An 18833-nucleotide genomic window follows, 5' to 3' on the forward strand; every position below is an offset into this window, starting at 1 on the left:
GAACACACATTCCTGGTGAACTGTGCTTAATGTGCTTTAAACAAGGAAGTCCAGGCAGTTGCTATTGATGTCAGCTTTGGGCAGCATTGCATCTATTTTGCACTTGCTGAAACAGTATTGGGAATATACCAGCATAGTCAGCAGAAGTGCTTCTAGTTCTTTTAGCTGAGATGATGACACTTCTTCCTCTAAGACAGTACTAAGGATCACTATGTAGCTAAAATTCCTATTTTTTTAATCAATCAGGGAGTAAAACTTGGGGCCTGACCCACTTTCTTTGGGATATGAAAAGACTACAGTAGGGGAACCACTCAGTAAAATGATCTTGCAGTTTTGGTTTGGTTACCCCTTATGACCCAAAGAAAACAGACTGCAGTGACGTTGATGCGTCATTGATGGGTATGTGACTGGAGGTACTAGGCTACCTTCTCCCTGAGAAGTGTGGGCTGGATTTAGCTCTACTCTTTCATTAGACTGCTCCCACCAAAATTACACGTTGACATCATGTACAATGAACAGAATAATTTGAATACTAAATACATTGCTGTATTTAGTATAGCAAATGGAGGTTTCAGTGAACTGCTATTAGAAGCTGTCAAGAAAGCAAACAAAACATTGTTATTTTCCATCAAGTTCTTTATACAGCCTAAAAACATAATGTCATTATATAAAAATCAATGGCCTATCGTTGCTTAAGAACAGTGTGTTCTGCTCTAATCTCTCTCTCTTAAACATGCTATAAAGTATTTGCAGAAGAGTGATGGAAACATTAGGTTTACGATAGTAAGTTACTCCTGACAGACATGGTCTGCTTGGGAAATGGCACATCAGGGAATGTCACCAAAGGCCTTGGCCATATCAGTAGACAAAACAGGACTTTGCTTACCTTCTCCTAAAACAAGAGCAAGAGCATATCCCAGCAAAACTGAACAGCAATCATGTTAAAAACTGCAACACACCCAAGATCCACAGATCTCAACATCACAAGCTGTTCCAAGTGCACAGAAGATTATTAAAGGGCATTGCATTCACACCATTAAAATAATCAAATCACTCTAGGCAGGATAGCATACATTTCAGAAACAGAGGAGAACCTCTAAAAACAGGCCAGCTTTTTATTGGCAGTGACTAGGAAGAAACCTCCTCTGGGAGCAGGTTATTTCATAATTGTCTCTTACAGGGGTTTCTGCACTGCCCTCAGCACCCGACCCGGGCCTTACCCTCCCCTCCATATGAAATTACTTGGGCCATGCTTTGCTCTAATTCCACAGAGCAACTCCAAAGTAGCAGTGGCCCACAGTACAACGAAGGAACTATTTCTGACCAAACTAAGTGTAAATAATTGTTTCAAAAGGGAGTTGCTGGGACAATGGAAGAGTTTTAAGACCAAAGGACAGAGTTAAGTGGGAAGTGCCAAACAGCAAATACAGTATGGAAGAGCTGAGGCATTTCTGAGAACATAGAAGAAATATTTCAAGAAATCAACAGTTCCTTAAGGAACCAAGGAATCTACATGGAATAGGCCTGCTCTCACCAAAAACCGGTAAAGAGACAAAACCAAGATGATGGGGTGGGGGGGGGGGGCACACCTGTCTTACCTCAGAGTTGTTAATACAAGAACTTCCAAAATCAGCTAACAATTTCAACCCCTGGTTCCCTTATAAACTTGAACTAGAACTGTTAACTCAGATTAGTTTCCCTCCATCGCTATTTTAATTCAATGCAGTTAACTCAGGCTGGTCAGTTTAACCTCATAGACTTTTATTTTTCTTTTTGCATTGCAGCCCCATTATCACACACTATGTTACATTTAAGGCAACAGTAGTACAGTAGGTGATCAGCAGGAAAGATGTCAGCTCAAATTTAAAGCTTTGTTTTCTCCTGATGTAAACATGATGTAAAATATCCTCTTTTAGACTTTCCAGTATCCCCAGTTAGAACAGCATCTCTTTTCTTCCCCTACTTGTGCTCTGACTCAGACAAAAACAATTGTAAGGTTAAAACCCGAGTGTGTAGTAAGCTGTCACAGCGAGGAACTAGATCTCACCGTGAAGCACTTCGAGCATGGCACTGAAGGTTTGCCAGCTGGAAGTCAAAGGGGATCAAGGGGATACTGAGCTCAGTATATGTGTCAATAGTTCCAACACAACTAAGCAGTTGGTGTTTGGGGTTTTTTAAGGCCTGAAAAACACTCCAGATGATGTGCTTTAATTCTAAATAGAAACAGCAATAACGAAGTGTTACGTATCTATCACAACAACCAGCATTAGCAGAAATAATTGGAAACTACGTGAACTGTCTAAAAACTGAAAGATCTTTCAATAAGAGGTCACCACACTAAAAAAATGACACACCCAGCACACAAATAAGACAGAAATTATCTTTTTTAGCTTGAGAATTACTACCAAGTCGATAAAGTGAAGTGTGCTCCACTAAATGCAGACCTACATCGAATATGGACCATTTCTCCTCAAGAAAGATCAAAATAGGGAACAGGTTTCAGCAAACAGCCTGCCAAGACTGCATGAGGAAACTATTCAGAATCACGAGCTCAGAAAAAAAACACTAATCAAATGTAGCTTTTTCTGCCATCAGAATGAAAAACAGCACAATAGACAATCAACATACCAAGCACCACAAAATTAAGTCCTGTATATAGCGTATTTGTAACAGCCTGAACATTTCATCACAACAAACGCTAAGTTTGAATAGTCTAAGGAGCATGTTTTTGATTCCCATTTATCATAAGGAAGGATTCAGTTACCCACGCCTACTCCAAGCCAGGACACGTGTATTGTACCACAAGCACCCCCAGCATTCAAGTCCCAAATAAGACTGATGCAGATCAGATCTCCATGTGCTGGTCCTTTCTCTCAAGCATTACCCACTGGTACCACCAGGAGTTCAGTACTAAACTAAGACTAGTTAGCTGCTTGCCATATTCTTTGGTAGATAAGTTAACTCATGATACAGGTACAGAGCTCAAATCAATTTTTTGGGATTGCGCTTAAAACCGCCAGTGTACTTTACAGATGACCAGTTTGCAACAGTCTACGACTTTAAAACAAACAGATTTCAAATATTTTAACTTTTGATTTAGGCGGTGCGTTACTTTTGCGTTTCAGAAGTTCACCATCTGCTGGGTTTACCTTTTAAGTCTCTCTGCACTCCGGCTGCGCAGCCATCTGGGATGAGATAATTTGAACAGCAGACTGTTTCCACCCATGTTACTAGAGAGGAAGAGCAGCCAAGCATGTATGAATAAAGTCTATTTCATTCTTTCAAACAAAGGTGGAGGAGGAGAATTTGAAAGTTTAAAAAAAAAAAAAAAAAGAAAGGAAGAAAACTAAAAATGGCAACCCCAGTTTCCATCTTCAACTGCACCATGACTACCAGAGCTGAGTCACAGTTACTATTGATTATAAATAAGCAGGAGAGAACAGAGCCTGACTTACAGATCCCAAGGTAAATTTGCAAGGCTGGCAGCTAGAAAGCTTTTTCATTTGTAAAGTGGAAAGGGAAAAGTAGAATCAGAGCAAAACCAAGCAGCTCTGTCTATACCCACCAAGTCGATTTTCAGACTGGAGCCAGCTAAAGCATTAGAATCTCTTGTCAATTATCCAGGGGGAAAAATCAGGTAATGCCACTGAGGTTAAGTGGACCTGTGTGGACTCAGGAGAACATAAGTCTTCTGCATTTTCTATAGGAAAAGATCTTTTAAGATACCAAATGTCAAAATTTTATGTTAGATGGACATAGAAGGAGCTTTAATTATCTGGCATCTTAAAAATCTATCCTCTCACCGTTAAGTAGCTTTGAAACCATGAACCACCTATGCTAATTTTTCTAGATTAAGTCACAATCCCCTCTGAAATCCTTTGCTATTCAAAATATCTCAGCAAGTATAGGAGTCACTGAGGAAGATCATTAAAAAAATTCCAGGTTATTTCTATGTCAATCAAGAAGTTGACTTTATTCAACATTATAAAAATATTCAGGAGTCATATGGCAGAAATGGCAACACTTAAAAAGATTGCACTGTGTGACAGCTCCTGTGCAAGATCCTAAAAAGGAAGCTATGCAACCATTTAAAGAAAAGGTAACTCCGCAGTACAGAAATAACACTTACTGTGTCATTGTCAGCTCTTTCTAAAATCTTGACAAGCCTGTGCTTCAGGCACACTGCTTGTCTTGTTAGAGGGAAGCACCAAAACATACATCCTACACTTTGTCAAAAGAGTAATTCTCACCCAAAATCATTTTAAATTTGCATGACAGCACAAAGGTGAACTTGGAAACAGCCACCAGAATGTGTTGAGGATTGTATGCCTACAAAGGTGCATGGGTTCACTCATTTTGTAACACTAGCAACTAAACTTTGGTAAACCGGCCATGGACGATTCTTTTTCTACCTGTTAAACATCAGTTAATTCTGAAAACCTCTGATGCACAAGTATATTGAAGATACTCATTCTCCACATGAAGTTTCCTACTAACAGCCAACTCTTTGAGTTAACTACTCATTGAAATAGGTTCAAATAAAGGTAAGAGGAAGGCAGAAAAGATTACATATTCCATATATTGTGCTGGGGCAGGGGAGCAGAGAGCACATAAATTGCTACCTGCCTTGGCAGACAGCTTCAGAACCCACTCCCTTCCTTAAGGATCTTCCTCCAACACATCCTGGTCTTCTCCAGGAGTGGTGCTCAAGTCACGGTCAGCGTTTTAGTGTCTGGTCTTTCACTCCTTGTAGACAAAGCCATAAAACTTGCTTGTTGAAATTCTCTCAAAGAGAAGCTTGAAAAGACAGACAGGGGATTAGGAAGTGATCAATGAGAACCGCAGCAAAGCAACAATTTACCCAGCAGGGTTGTCTTGATAAAAATCTGCTTGCCAGCGATTTATCTCTCACCTTTGTTATTTAAGTTCATCCAGTCCCCACTATCTCAGCCTCTGAGCAACTGAAGTCAGAGACTACCCAGTCCAACAGCCCCCAGGGGGACACACAACCCAAGCATCTTGTGCAGCATTAGAGTCTCCAGTGCTCAGCAGGCAGACATCACTGCTTAGGGAAAGCTCAAAACCACATATCTGGTAGTGCTGCAAAAACTCACCAAGAGGAAGCAACAGAGACAACAAGTTTCATCTGTTCGTCGACCCTCTATAAATTGAGAGAGCAAGACTGTAACCACCATCCTTGAGGTGTTCCGAAATAAGACCTCACTCCAAGGAAAAGCAAGCTTTTCTCAATTCAGGAGAAAGCAAACAGAAGTGCCTTGCAAGGAACGCACAGCTGCCTACAGACCAGATCTTTATGAGCTGCCAAGGCTTGCCCCACCTAGCCTCCAGCCTGGCTGTGATCATGTGGAAGAGCAAACAGTCATCTGGCCAGCACTCTGATGTACATAAGACACAGCTGAATTGGATAAAAAAGACAGTTCATTTTTGTAAGAAACAATATATTTTATTTTTCTGACACCACAGCCCTGGCGAGTGGTTTTGTACCAAATTTAATGGAGGTTACACAGAACGTTTTACGCTGGGGAGGAAAAAAAAAAATAACCACAAAAAAAATCCTGGATAACTTTTAGTGTCTGTTCCACTCCCACATTAATAAAATCACTTGGGGTTTCTAAGAAAAGGAGAACAGGAAACAGTGAGAGAGACTACTGTAGAATGTAACAGTGTCCAAGTCCAGCCCCTTTCTGAAAGTGGGAAGAGTCCCCACATGAGGAGAGGCTCTTCTAGATTTATTCCCCAAAATAACACAATGTATTGCAGCTGCCATAGGAGGAGACAGAAGGGGGACGGAGAGAGAGAAGCCTATTTAATAAAGAGTGGGAGGGAGAGACAGAAGGTGCTGGACAGCACGCCATAATTTGAAAAATATGTCCTTAACTTATTATTTATTTCTTTTAAAAGATTCCCCTCACTGAACTTAAGTTCCTTTTTGTGCTTTTCATTAATACTCTGCTCTGAGGTCGTAGTTTGGTTTTTCTATACATTGGAGTTGAAGGAAAATAGTCCGAAGTTCTGAAGATGGATTCTCCACCTAAAGTAAACAGCCTAGAATCCCATTCTCCTCTCACCCCAAAGACTAAAGTCTCTGCTAAAATCCCTTTTACAATATAGTACAGTACACAAAAAAAAAAAAAAAACAAATAACCGAAAGTCCTGGGAGAAGCCAGTCCGAAGGACGTAAACATACAGAGAATGGTGCAACTTGTGACAAATGGCAATTCTCAAAATACAGCTACAGATTCTCAAAGCAGGTGCCGTCATGGGATACCCAAGTCCACAAAAATAATTTTTAAAAAATAAATCTTAAAAAAAAACAAAAAAAAAACCCAAAAAACCCAACCTGTTAAAATGAATAATTTTTTTCAGGTAATTCCATACATTCGAGATTTCCCAAAGCATCCTCTGGTCTCTTTTCACCTATTGCATGGCCAAACTGTATTCCTGAAGCTCCCAAAAAAGCCCTCAGGACTTGGAATCTCATCTTGACAAGGATCAGAACATCCAGTCTTATGGTAGCAGCTTAAAACATCATGTTCCCTGGATTTCCAGGGCCTTGGCTAAATCCTCCCATGCCAACATCAGCAGCCATACCTCGGGGTCTCATCTGGGGGGGAATCATGATGTTTTGTTGGGGTCCCATCATGCCCTGCATTGACATCATCATACCAGGTGAGCCTACAGGGCCCGGGTGGCTGTACAGCCCTGCGGGGGCTCGGTCCTTGCCTGGGATCATGCCCACGGCAGCCACGGGGTTACTCATTAGCGTGGGCTGGCCAGGCATCGCCGTTTGTGCTGGTGACATCATGCGATGGTGCGGCCCCATCATGCCTTGCTGCAGAAAGGCAGGCGGTCTCATCGGGTTATGGCCTGGCATGGATGGAGCTGTCCCAAGAGGGATATCCGGAGTCCCCACTGGCCCGGGACCCCCCATGCCAGGCAGTGTTAGTCCCATTCTTGGGGTCTGCTCTCCTATTATCCCCTGCATGTGGGAGAACCCAGGCCCAGGACCCTGTGGCTGCTTGCGGCCTGGCACCTCCCCACGAGGGAAATACTGTAGCGTCTGGCTAGGCTTCTCCGACGGGATAATCCTGGACAGGTCAAACTCAGGTATTCCTGTGGCTCCAGGACGGATCACCTCCTGCAGCTCCGGATCAGTGAAAACCGAAGGCATATTGTTTCCAAGAACAGTGAAGGAGTCTGGACCGCCAGGGCCTCCAGTCTTGCAAAGTGCTGGATCTGTTGAACTTTGGGGCAGGTTGGTAGGACGCCCCAGAGGTCCTTCTCCATGGAAGCCCATTCCCGCTGGGAAGTTGCTTTGTCCTCCACTGGGCCCGTTGTGTGGAAATGGCACCTGCTGTGGAGGGGACTGTACGGGAGGGAACCCCTGTGGGAAGCCCAGGCGTCCTTGAGGTACCATTGGAGACTCTTGGGAACCGTGCCCCATCATCGGGTTGTGTGACATCAGGCCGGGTCCCACGGGGACCCCATGAGGAGGTATATTGGGTCCCATAGCATTTGGAGAGGGCATCTGGTTGTTATGGGAAAGAGGCTGGGTCATTCCCATTGGGCTAAGGGTTGGCATTGGACCCACTGGGTTTGGACCTGAAATTCGAGGATTCTGAGAATTAATGCCCATTCCTAGGGAAGAAATAAGGAGTCAGATTTAGATAACAGCCCATAAAAAACAATGAAGATACCAGAGAGCTTTCTGCAATATTCCCAAACCCACAAAAAAAAAAAAATCACTCGTAAAAAGGTGTCAGTTGTGGCTCTGGAGAATGATGTATTAACCAGGAAATTGATGCCACATGAACACCAGCCACCCTAAGCTTGTCACTGAGCTATCAAAAAATGATTAAAGCCTGCTCTGGAAGTAGGATCTCAATCCAACCCATACTTTGACTACTTTCCTGGCAATCTAGGCAAGGCAGTCAGTAACAAACATGGGCGGCAGATTATCAACATATGGACACTTGTCCACTGGGAGGTGACTGAATCTCTTTTTGAAACATGAAATGCATAAATCAGGAAACACTCATAAGACTAGGAAGACATGATCATTGAGGTTAATGAGCTACCATCACAAGCTTATTCAATTAACAAGCTTCTCCAGGTATATTCAGCAACTCTGATCATTACTGTGTGGAACAGACAGCGAACCTACAAGTAAAGTCATCAAGAATTCCTACCAATTGCCACTGTAATGAAACATTCAGTCATCCCTTCTTTCAACTACGTTAACTGAACTGGGGCAGAGGGGCTAAGACATTTTTTTTTTATTAAATATGCGTGTGCTCATGAACAGTAAGCAATCAGCAGGGATTTCTCATATAAACTTGTTCACTCATAAGACAACCCAAGAAGACACTTTATTTTGCTTTTCCTTTAACTCTGAAGTAGAGAACAGAACAGTTTCCCTCAGCCCTGGCCTAAGGTCAATTGTCATTACACATTTCCTGTAGCAGATGATGTATGTTTTGGGGAAGCACTCTAACACTCTCTTCTGAAACAGAGGCAATACACAAAAATGAGGGAGAAGGAAAGACTACATGATCCAATGTCTGGAAAAAATTTCTGAAGCTTCTATAACACTGTCTTAAGACATAGGAAGAAAGGTTTCCTCCAGACAATATGTTGTAGATTTGACCCTTATTCCCATGAGCAGCCTTCACTCACACAAGTATTCCAGTCAGCCTGAGTGGAAAGATCTCCCAGGCATAAGGGTTTTCTAGATAAGACACTTTCCTGAAGAAACTAGACAGGAGAATTGGTTACAAGGAGAGATTCAGTCTCCCCATTTCAAAGAACTGCAGTTGCCCTCCTCAAAAACATCTCATGGCTATACTCATCAAGGCTTCCCCTCTTACTCTCTTCATCTAATGAAGCTTCCATAAAAATCACCCTCACTGCATTGGCTGATAGCCTGGACCTATGTCCTTGAGTTTCTTACCTGGTACACTGTTCATAGGTGGCAAGTTTGGGGAGCGTGCTGGAGGGGAGTCATCATCTGAGCTGGCCACAGTTTTGATGGCATCATGATAGAGCGGTGTAGAGCTGGGCATGGCAAATTTGGACATCCTGGACATCATAATGGAGAGAGGATTCTGAGAGAGGGTCGGCTCTGGAGGCATTGTGTAAGGACTGCTAGAGGGAAGATTTCCAGGGAGAGTCACAGGAGCAGACTGGCTGACTGTGGAAGGAGGTGGACCACCTTAAGGAAAAAAAAAAAAATAGAAACTTTAAATTTTTTCCATCTTGAAGTTTCTTCCTCAATCACACCCTTTTCTCCTAGAAGTCTCAATAACTAGAAATCCCTTTTATTACAAGGGACCATCTAACTACTGCAGTCAATGCCTGTGAAAGGTAACCAGAAAAATAAGCTTGTTGATCTAGATGGTTAATGTTTGTTACTCTGGATTCTGTACTTCTACTGGAACTACCTTGAGCCTGTACAAATCCACAGTCTGAAAATTGTACTTTTCAATCCTACTATTCAACTTCCATGCACTGGAGACAGACTTATGCACCAGGTCTAGATAAAAAAATCTACATCTAGGTCAATCAATTTTTCCTGCACCCACCAAATGTAAACTTTAACTCTTTTCCCTTTTTCTTTAGGGGAAGCACCAAACAAGCACAGAAGACAGGCTGTGCATGAAAAGCTCTAGCAAGTCTTATGCTGAGACATTTGGGCAGATTTCTGACAAGCTGTATCAGCAGCTACAATTCTTTGTTTTAATTTCATTTCAGGTTTTACATACACATATTTACTGTTCATTCCAGTTAAAGAAGCATTCTCTGTACCTATTAGATCAACATAATTCTTTGCTCTCCTAAAACTAGAAATAATTTAATTGTACTTCCAATCTCTTTTGCTATTCACCAATGAATTTCATGCTACTTGACCACACTTGAAGGAAAGATGCTAAACCAAAGTTGTACTACCACTCAAAATTCACTGCACTCCACTCCCACCCCCCAAAAATGGAGAAGAAAATCCCTCAACTCCAAAACACTTCCATTTTGGAAGGCATTGTTTAAGCATGGTGTTAGGCATGAACTAAAGCATTCGATTCAGACTTTTAGCAGTTTGGGCTCATACCAAGCACTGCCTTGGCAGCTATGCTAGACCCTAAAATCCAGTCTCCACACCCAAACAGACCACAGCACAGAGACCCGACCGGCAATCCTGCTAAATGATATAAGAGGTTACCTCCCTACCACCGCCACTGTGTCAGAGGCTGCTAATTCAGTCGCAACCCAGTCCTCCCTGTCTCACCAGGCGTTTCCGCCAGAGCCTCCGAAGTGTTGTTATCCCCGGCAGCACTAGAGGGCAATGTGGGCAAACCTCTTCACCAGCCTCTGGCCAAGTCCCCCACAAGATTTTCCCAGGCAGGAAAACTCCAGAGGGCTGCTGCAGTCAGAGTCCGGCCAGAGGGACAAACCTCATCCCTTACAAGCCTCGGGAGTATTTGGGAGAGGGAGAGAGAGCAGAGACCCACGCTGCTGAAAGGCCAAGCAGCCCAGAGGGATTCAAAAGCAATCTATGCTCTCAGGCACAACCTCTGGATGCCAAGGTCCCACAACACAGTCCAGCCCTTGTGTGCTAGCAAAGGGAGACCAGGGCCCTGCCAGGGCGCTACAGTGCCCACTTGCTGTTCAGCTATTTCTGAAATGGTGAAAGTCTGAACAAATGTTAGTACATCTCCTTCCCATCTGCGGTGGTAAACCTAGAAAGCATTAACTGTACCTGAGCCTAGATACGTGATTGGCAGTGACAGCTTCTATGATCAGCATGTACTTGTAGAAGCCTTTTATTTCAAAGCACTTTCGTGACATAAGCAGAAACTTCTCCACAAATCTATAGTCATCAGGAGCTAGAGGCAGAATGGCCAAGAAGAACCACTCTGAGGACTATTTTCTCCCAATAAAACACTACCTTTTTTGCCACCTCTCAGCCACACACTTTCACTTTTGCATCATCCAAACTAACCTCATCTGGATGCAAGGGAGGTATGGTGTGAACAAGTACAAAAGGAGGAAGAAAACCACTTATGCTCCACCAACATATCCACCAAGCTCTGAGCCTCAACACAGCCTGCCTCAGAAAACAGGCAGAGAAAGTGACATCTTGCTTTGCTGCACTATCTCCCTCCAAGAAACCTCCTCACTTTCCTGCATGCTTCAAAGAACCTGATATGAACCAAAGACCCAAATTTAGCTAAATGGGGTGGCACTGACCTGACTCCACATTCCCCAGCATGGCTGGAGAAGACATGGTGAGAGACGCCTTGTGGTTCGGGGGAATCCCAGGGCTCTGCAAAGGAGGCTTTGGAGATGAAGTCCAGCCAGGAGAAGGTGCAGGGAGAGACGGAGACTTGAGGTGGACAGGAGAAGCAGCAGCAGACCCCAAAACGGGGGGGGACTTAATGGAGGCAGCGGCAGCTGCAGCAGTGGGGCCTGCAAGCATTCCTGCCAGCTGGGAGGGTGTCTGAGGAGACTTGAGGTTCCCCGAGGGAGACCCCATCATGGGAGACTGGACCTGGCGCATTGTGGGAGACTTCAGGGGGTTGATTCCTGGAGAATGCACCTGACCGGCAGCGGAGATATCCAAGGGCTTGCGGCCTAGGCTGCGCTGTGCAGGGGGAGCAGTGTTGAGGCTATTCGGGTTACTGGTGGGATTGAGAGGTAGTGGCGGCATGTGGCTGAGCCGGTTGTTAGTCCTTTGGTCAGGCCCAATCTGTTCTCTGAGATTTCGGAGACCAACTCCTGGGCCCTGAGACATGGGAAGAAAAGGCCTGGGACCCATGCCATACTCCTGTTGGGGGTGCTCTCCAAATGGCAACGGCACCATTTTCTGCTGAGAGGAGAGCATCTCCGAAACACCAGGTCGTAGTTTCATCATCTCTTCCGGCCCCACTCCTGCCTCCCTCAACTTCTGAGGTACCAGGGGTGGGTTGGAGCCCATGCTGACATTCATACCTATGTCCCCCTTCATGCTGCCAGGGCCCATCCCAAACTCCAGCTCCCTACCAGAGCCCATTTGTGGGGGTATTCCTTTTGGGAAGTCCCCCCTGGAGGGACTCATAGGCCCTTCCACTGGCATGCGAGGGAAGATGGGGTTATTCCCAGGCTCCATGTGTCTCTGGGAGGGAATCATTCTGTTTATCTCCATGCCAGGCCTGATGCCTTCCATGTTCAGTCCAGGAGGGAGGCCCATCTGTTTCTCAGCCAACTGCTGCTGATAGATCTCTTCGGGCAGGCCCTGCGGATTGGGGAATCGCTCCCCTCGGCCAGGGCCACTGAAGACACCCTGGCCAGGAGGGAAGTTTCGGCCATCTGGGATTTTTGGCACATCATCTGGCCAACTAACTCCTGAAAGCCCAGGTCTGGAGGCAGGATTTGGGACACTGGGGCCCTCCATGTCAGGGTTCATCATTCCTGCAAAACCAGGCAGGCGCATCTGGCTCCCAGGCATGTTGGGATGAGGGGCCATGCCCCTGGGGGGCAGAGAGTGTGACATATTCATGCCTTCAGGGAAGGGCTCTGGACCCCCAGGGCCCCAGCCCTCCCCAGGAGTCATCTGATATGGAGGGGGAGGCCCTCGGACCACCCCACGAGGCCCGTGTTGATGGACCATCATGTCCTGCAGGGAACACTGCTGCACAACAACCTGCTCTTGCTTTCTTCTCTTCTCCTCATAAAACTCCTGCTGCAGCTTGAGCCAGGCCACCTGCTCAGGAGTCATGTGGTCTAGATGGTCTGGGCCTATGGGTCCTGACTGGGAGTTCATGGGTGGTGGCCCCATTTCATCTGGGGAAAAGGGCATGTCCCTGTGTCCCTGAGGGCCAAATGGAGCCCCTCCGTCTGTCCGAGACCCTGACCCCTTGCCTAAACTTTGGGATTGAGCCATCATGGCCTGTATCGGCCCTTCAGGTTTCTTTTGGGGACCATCCAGCACCCCAGAATTCGGAGGTGGCCCCCCACTTTGCCCTCCTGAAAATTCCTTCTCATCAGGGAAGAGCATGCGCTGTATGTCTCTCAGCGTCTGCAACGAGCGTTCTCGATGTTCCAGCTGCTCTTGAGAGAGTCCATCTGGATTCTCACCCATACTGGATGGGTCCCCACCAGACACCTGCTGGGGAGGACCTTTGGGGTCTGCAGCAGAGCTATTGCTACCTTGGGAGACCGGGCTAACTGCTCGATTACTGGGGGTCGAACTCTGCCCAAATCCTTCTGTCTGCAATGGGGTAGAGTTGGCAGGGCTGCCCACAGACATCACTTTGCTTTCCACGCTGGGACTGTCCTGATCTATGGGGCATGGGGGGCCACTGGATTTGGATACTGGTGCTGACACGGGTGGAGTCGGCTGCATTTTGGCGTTCTGGGGAGGGTTCTGGTCCTGGGCGGCGGGAGGCTGTGGCTGTGGCAGGGGCTTGGGTTCAGTCCGAAGTGCAGTGATCTGAGGGTTCTGAAAGACAAAGCCACACGCTGTCACTTGCTCTTCTTACAGCTGTGTCATACAAGCAGAGGTGCAAATGAAACATCCTGTCTCAATCCCGCTAGCCCACACTTTGCAAGGAAGGGTAGTCTGCACACAGCAATTATAGAGCGCCATCTTGGACATGAAGAAACATCTGTTTTGCTCAAGCAAAAGCAGGTACCCTCTGCTTCTGTGCTAACTCTACACGAGCAATGGGTCAAAAATATACCACCTAAATACTGCAAGACTTGCTCTTCTTTGGATGATCCAAGCCATTTATTCACAGAAGGCTAGGACAACAATTGGCTCTCTCTTTTCCATCCTAAAATTTATTTTAGAGCATAAATAATCATTCCTCTCTCTGAAACACAAACACACACAAGCATATTTACCATTTCCCTTCCCACCCACATGCAGGTAATCCCTACCAAGGGTACAGCGTTTCGTTCTGCCTTGCTGTTTGAGATGTTCTGGATATGAAAGGACACGATAGTTTCCACCTGTCCCTTCAGCACAGCTTCTGCAGCCCTGCAAAGACAGACAGACAGATGCACATACCCAGTTGAAGCTAAGAATGAATTTTTCCTAACCACCCTCCCTTCTCTCCTTCAGCTGGCAGAAGGGAGAAAGACAGAGCCATGCATATTTGACTCCAGATAAGTAGCAAAAGAAAATGCTTACATCTATAAGCTCATCAACATTTAGGGCTCATGTCTCTGGTTAAGCCATCCCTGCCTCTATTCACTACATAGATTGCAAAACAATATCAGCATTTGCCAAAAATGCATTCAGATGAAGAAATAATCACTTCTCAGAGGGCAAGAAGCAGGGACATTCCTCACCCCAGCCCTTTCATCCTCCCCAAAATATTTAGTAATGACTTTTTGCTACAGAATCACACTTGATGGAGAAAATGCACTTGCAAGTCTCATAAAAAGGGAGCACAAACATAAGCCCTGCTCCCTGAAGACAATCAAGCATCCACCTACTTACTTGTTGGCCATCTCAGTAGAAAAGACATAAACCACTTTGGATGGAGTTTTCTGCCCACTTGCTGGCTCCAAAGTAGCAGTCAGGCCATGGGAAGGTGTGGAAGACCTTGGGGCTGAAGCATTTGAAGGAGTCATGGAGTGTGGTGTGTGCTGAGAATCCTGGGACTTCACGTGATCAGCAGAATTGCAGTCTGGAGTGGGGAGGGAAGGGGGAAAGAGGGGAATCACTAGCTTGGGAGCTCTTTAGAGACCCCATCTTTGGCTCATATTTGGAAAATGGTCACAGCTTTTTCCCCCAACCACTGCTAAAGAATGGTCTTCTGTTACACCATGCATCTTCTCTCTAATGCCATGTTATCCTAAAGGGACTGCTGGGAAAAAGCTTGTCCCATTCCAACCCAAAAGGCAGTTCCCAGAGCTGATCCCTTTGCATTCCCTAATGGCCATGTGGAATAGTATGAAAAGTACGCACTAAAATGAAGAAATAGAAAAATGTTTGCATCCAAGGAAAACACTGTGCAAAACCTTACTTTTTTTCTCTTTGGCAACCTTAGCCAGAAGACCTAACACATGGACAATAAAGTGCTGCAAATGAAAGATGGAGGACTGCACATCTAGTCTGTTTTTGCACTGCCTCACTGGGACAACGCTGGAGCAAGAAACAGAACCCAGAAATCTCAGCTCTCTGGCTTGTGTTATCAGTCAGAGAGCTGCAAGGTATGTATCTGTTTCGTCAAAACAGGCTTGCATATTGTTCAAAACCCCAGTTCAACCAGAGCAGTTCCTGGAAGGCTAAAGGCCAGAAGGAAACCAACAGGTTGCATTTGTACTTTAAAATCCTCTGGGGGTGTTTCAGTATTACAAGGCAACTTTCCCACCGTAGTCAGGGCTGCACTTCAACTGAACGTGAACAGGATGGACACATTTACTGATGCCAGCTATGAAAACCTCTTCTCTTCACTTGCTCTCAAGACCTTTAGACTCCATTGGCTGGCACTTACAGAACCACAGACAAGTAAGTGCTTTGCTAATGCTTGCATAGCAATTCTTCATTTCACAAAATACTCATACTAGTTATCTGCACTTGCACGTGTATCCTTCTAGCAAACGTACCTTTGATTTCAGGGTCATCATTAGGAGTTCCAGCATCCCTCTGTTCAAAGGAATCTGCCGAAATGCTCCTCTCTCTCTTTCCCTTCCCCTTGGCACCATTTCCAGCCCCATTCTTCAGCCCCATACTCCCACCTGGGCCAGGGAGTACTTTGGGAGGGTGACCTCCACTTTTGGGGTCACAGGGAGAGGGCTGGGATTGGCTGGTGGAGCCCCCCTGTTTGCCCTGGTTGGAAAATTTGGAATCCAGCTGGGGGTTGCCAGATGGAGACATCACTGTGGGGGGACGGACCATCACCTCCTGCTTTGATTTGGGGCTACTGGGGGCAAGGGAAAAAGAGAAAAGAAAAAAAAAAAGTGACAGATCAGACTGTGGAATCATTCAACCCTGTGGGAACAGATTAGAGAAAAGCAGAAACAACCCCTGCCACCTTTGCAAGCTAAGGCAATTGCTGACAAATAAAAAAATGCCTGCAAGCTTAGAGTCATCCAGGTGCTTTTTTGAACATGCCCTGAAAGGGTTATTATCCAAGATGGGATCTCATTGCCCAAGAAGGCACTAGGGCAAGCTACAGACCTGCCAGGGCCCAGGAACTGCTGTCACATGAGGACCTACCTCTGGGGCTTCTGTCAATAAAGACAACGGTTTCTATGTGCACAGAGAAGCGCCTCACACCAAGACCAGCTCAGAGTAAACAAACAAGGCACAATAAAGTTCACCTCACCACTCTCCCAGACCCAAATTATACAGTGCAGCACTGCTCAGAGCAGACCCCCCCCACCCTACCTCTCCCCCTGCTCCTCCCCAGCCAGTTCTACAGGGAGCACAAGGAAAACCCAGCATTACTGCAGCATTCATCATACATTGGGGCGAGCTGCCAGGGAAACACAAAACTCTGACCGTGAAAACAATTAAACCAGCTACAACCTGCCTCTGAATAAGGAAAGAGAAGGATACCATCTCCCTGTACACTCCTGTAAAATGGGGCAGACGAAGCTTCATTAATTTGTCAAAGGAAATTTAGCATCCTTTCCTTCCCTCTCCCATTCAGCCAATTGAATCCTAAAACTATTTTGTTCCTCTGGGTTTTACACACTTATTAGCCATCCTTTCCTCTCACCCGCCAGTCATTCCACTGCTACAGGAATCTTCCGTGTTTTGTTTTCCCATCAACACCATCACTTCAACAGACAGTGCTTGCTAGCATCCTCTCTGTGGGATTCGCACATGCCATTTCCTCTTTTGGCCAGACATCTGACTCAGAGGCACTCCCTCTGAGTTACTCTTAAGCTCCAGATGACCTCTAGGAGTAAATAATCAAGCCTGAGAATGCTGTCAATCACACCATTGTAAGTCCCTGAACGCTGCTTTGCTTCCATATTCTTCCCCTTCCAAATTAGTGGAGGAGAGATGCTGACCTGCATCTGGCAGGTGAATGATACAGAGGACCTCAGTGCACAGCTGATCAGTCCTCCAGGCTGTTCAGGCAAATAATACGAAGGAAGCATTTTGTGTGAAAATACAGACAGAGAGACCTTCTGCTGCCCAACTACCCCTTGGGGAAACAGATAATTAGAAGGGGAAAAAAAACAGACAGAAACAGCATGTTCACTGTCCTGCAACCTATTTAAACCCCTGATAGAAGGGAGGAGGGCAGGAGGAATGGAGAATTTGCACCTCACAGGTGTAGAGTTCTTTCAGCTCATCCTGAACCCAGCAAATATAGAGGCTCCTCAGCACTGTGCAGCCAGCACTCAGGTACTCAGCAGGCCTGACCAAAGCGTAAAGGAGGACCAGTAAGTCTCATGCAGCAGTCCTTGCCTAATGCCACAGCAGAGCAGGGACAGCACCACGCACCAACACAGAGCAGGTCACTGCAGGCTCCTGTCCTTACCTCTGTGTGTTGCCTGATGGGGAGTTCCTCACTTTGGGGTTACTGGAATGCATTGACAGAAATCCTGAGCTCACAGTCTCACACGCACGCAGATGGGCTCTTGTCAAGTTCCTCTGGGGAGCCTGCTGCCACAGGCAGCTCTGAAGCACTTTCTGCCACCCGCTTCTCTCAACGCTGTCTGTCTGCTTGCCTTTTTTCTCTTTGCTCCTCTCTGGTTTTGCACTGGGCACTTCCCTCCTGCAGCTCCAGCATTCTCTAGACGTGTGCCTCCTGCTGCCCAGGGGAAGTCTCGCATCTCCAGGGCACACTGTTGAAACCACCCCACAAGAAGAGAACAGAAAACAGGTGAGGAACTTTCCAAGCAGATCTGTCTGATGTGAAGGAGTAAATGGCAATTATTCCCCCATTACTACGAGGACACAGGAGAAGAGCTCTCAGATAGCTGGAACACAGCTATGCATTTCAAACCAGAAGGAGCCCTGGCTGGCCATTCAGTTTACAGGCAGTGAGGCCAGCTTCCCTTCATCCAAGGTAAATCATACTGGAGTCAACAAAGCAGGGACACTTCTTACATCTGGACACTTTGATTCCATATCTGTGCTCAGCTTGAAAACACCTCACAGAAATCCAGTAGGAAGCCAACATTATAAACCCTCAACATGACTTAGCTATCCAGAATTCCCCCATGAATGGCCATAATCCAATGTTTCTTAGGAACATAAACTCTGTTCAAATCCCTTCTGTCCCCTTGGTCCAATATAACTAGACATATGTTTAATGATGTGCGATAAGGGTTGCTCAAAGGGAGGAGAGGAAAAAAAAAAAAAAAAAGAAGCCTTCCTAACCACCTGTAAGCAACCGGCTATGCAGCGATTACTCTGAAAATATCAGAGAGAGGCTACAGTCATTATTTCTATTAGAAAGGCCAAGACATCATTAGAGAGCTGCCCATCTAAATTAGCTCAGCAGCACTGTACAAACTGTTAAGTAATACTAAAGTGCAGACTTTTAGAAAAGGACAAAATAATATATTTTTTGAGCTTCCTTCTAAGAAACAATATGCGTGATGCTAGCAATAAGGAACATAAAACTGTTTCTGGACGAGGAAACTATTGAACATTACTGTTTATGTCCTTTGGGCTAAATTGTTTTGGAATACATTTCTGTCTTGTTTATATTTCAACAGAATCTCTCCTGTTCATCTCACCTACTCAGATGCAAATCCACTTAATACAGAATCTAACCAAGATTTATTGTTAATGTATTAAGCATTGCTAGTTAAATATTATTCAAATGTAAATATTCCTGGTATTCCTTCTCAGCAGTGAAGAA

The 18833-nt window shown here is 45.6% G+C and overlaps 1 protein-coding gene across 1 annotated transcript; it reads right to left on the reverse strand.

The window, feature by feature from the left end:
* Positions 1 to 5442: 5442 nt before the first annotated feature.
* Positions 5443 to 17622, reverse strand: BCL9 (BCL9 transcription coactivator). Its single transcript, XM_013950227.2, has 7 exons — positions 17502 to 17622; positions 15610 to 15926; positions 14498 to 14687; positions 13933 to 14032; positions 11263 to 13492; positions 8972 to 9232; positions 5443 to 7659 (listed from the first exon to the last, which is right to left on the reverse strand). The coding sequence occupies exons 1-7, from the start codon at positions 17552 to 17554 to the stop codon at positions 6542 to 6544; spliced, it is 4269 nt and encodes a 1422-aa protein (XP_013805681.1). The 5' UTR covers positions 17555 to 17622; the 3' UTR covers positions 5443 to 6541.
* Between the last annotated feature and the right edge of the window lie 1211 nt (positions 17623 to 18833).

The sequence above is a fragment of the Apteryx mantelli genome, chromosome 1 (genome assembly GCF_036417845.1).
Source record: "Apteryx mantelli isolate bAptMan1 chromosome 1, bAptMan1.hap1, whole genome shotgun sequence".
NCBI classification, from domain to species: domain Eukaryota; kingdom Metazoa; phylum Chordata; class Aves; order Apterygiformes; family Apterygidae; genus Apteryx; species Apteryx mantelli.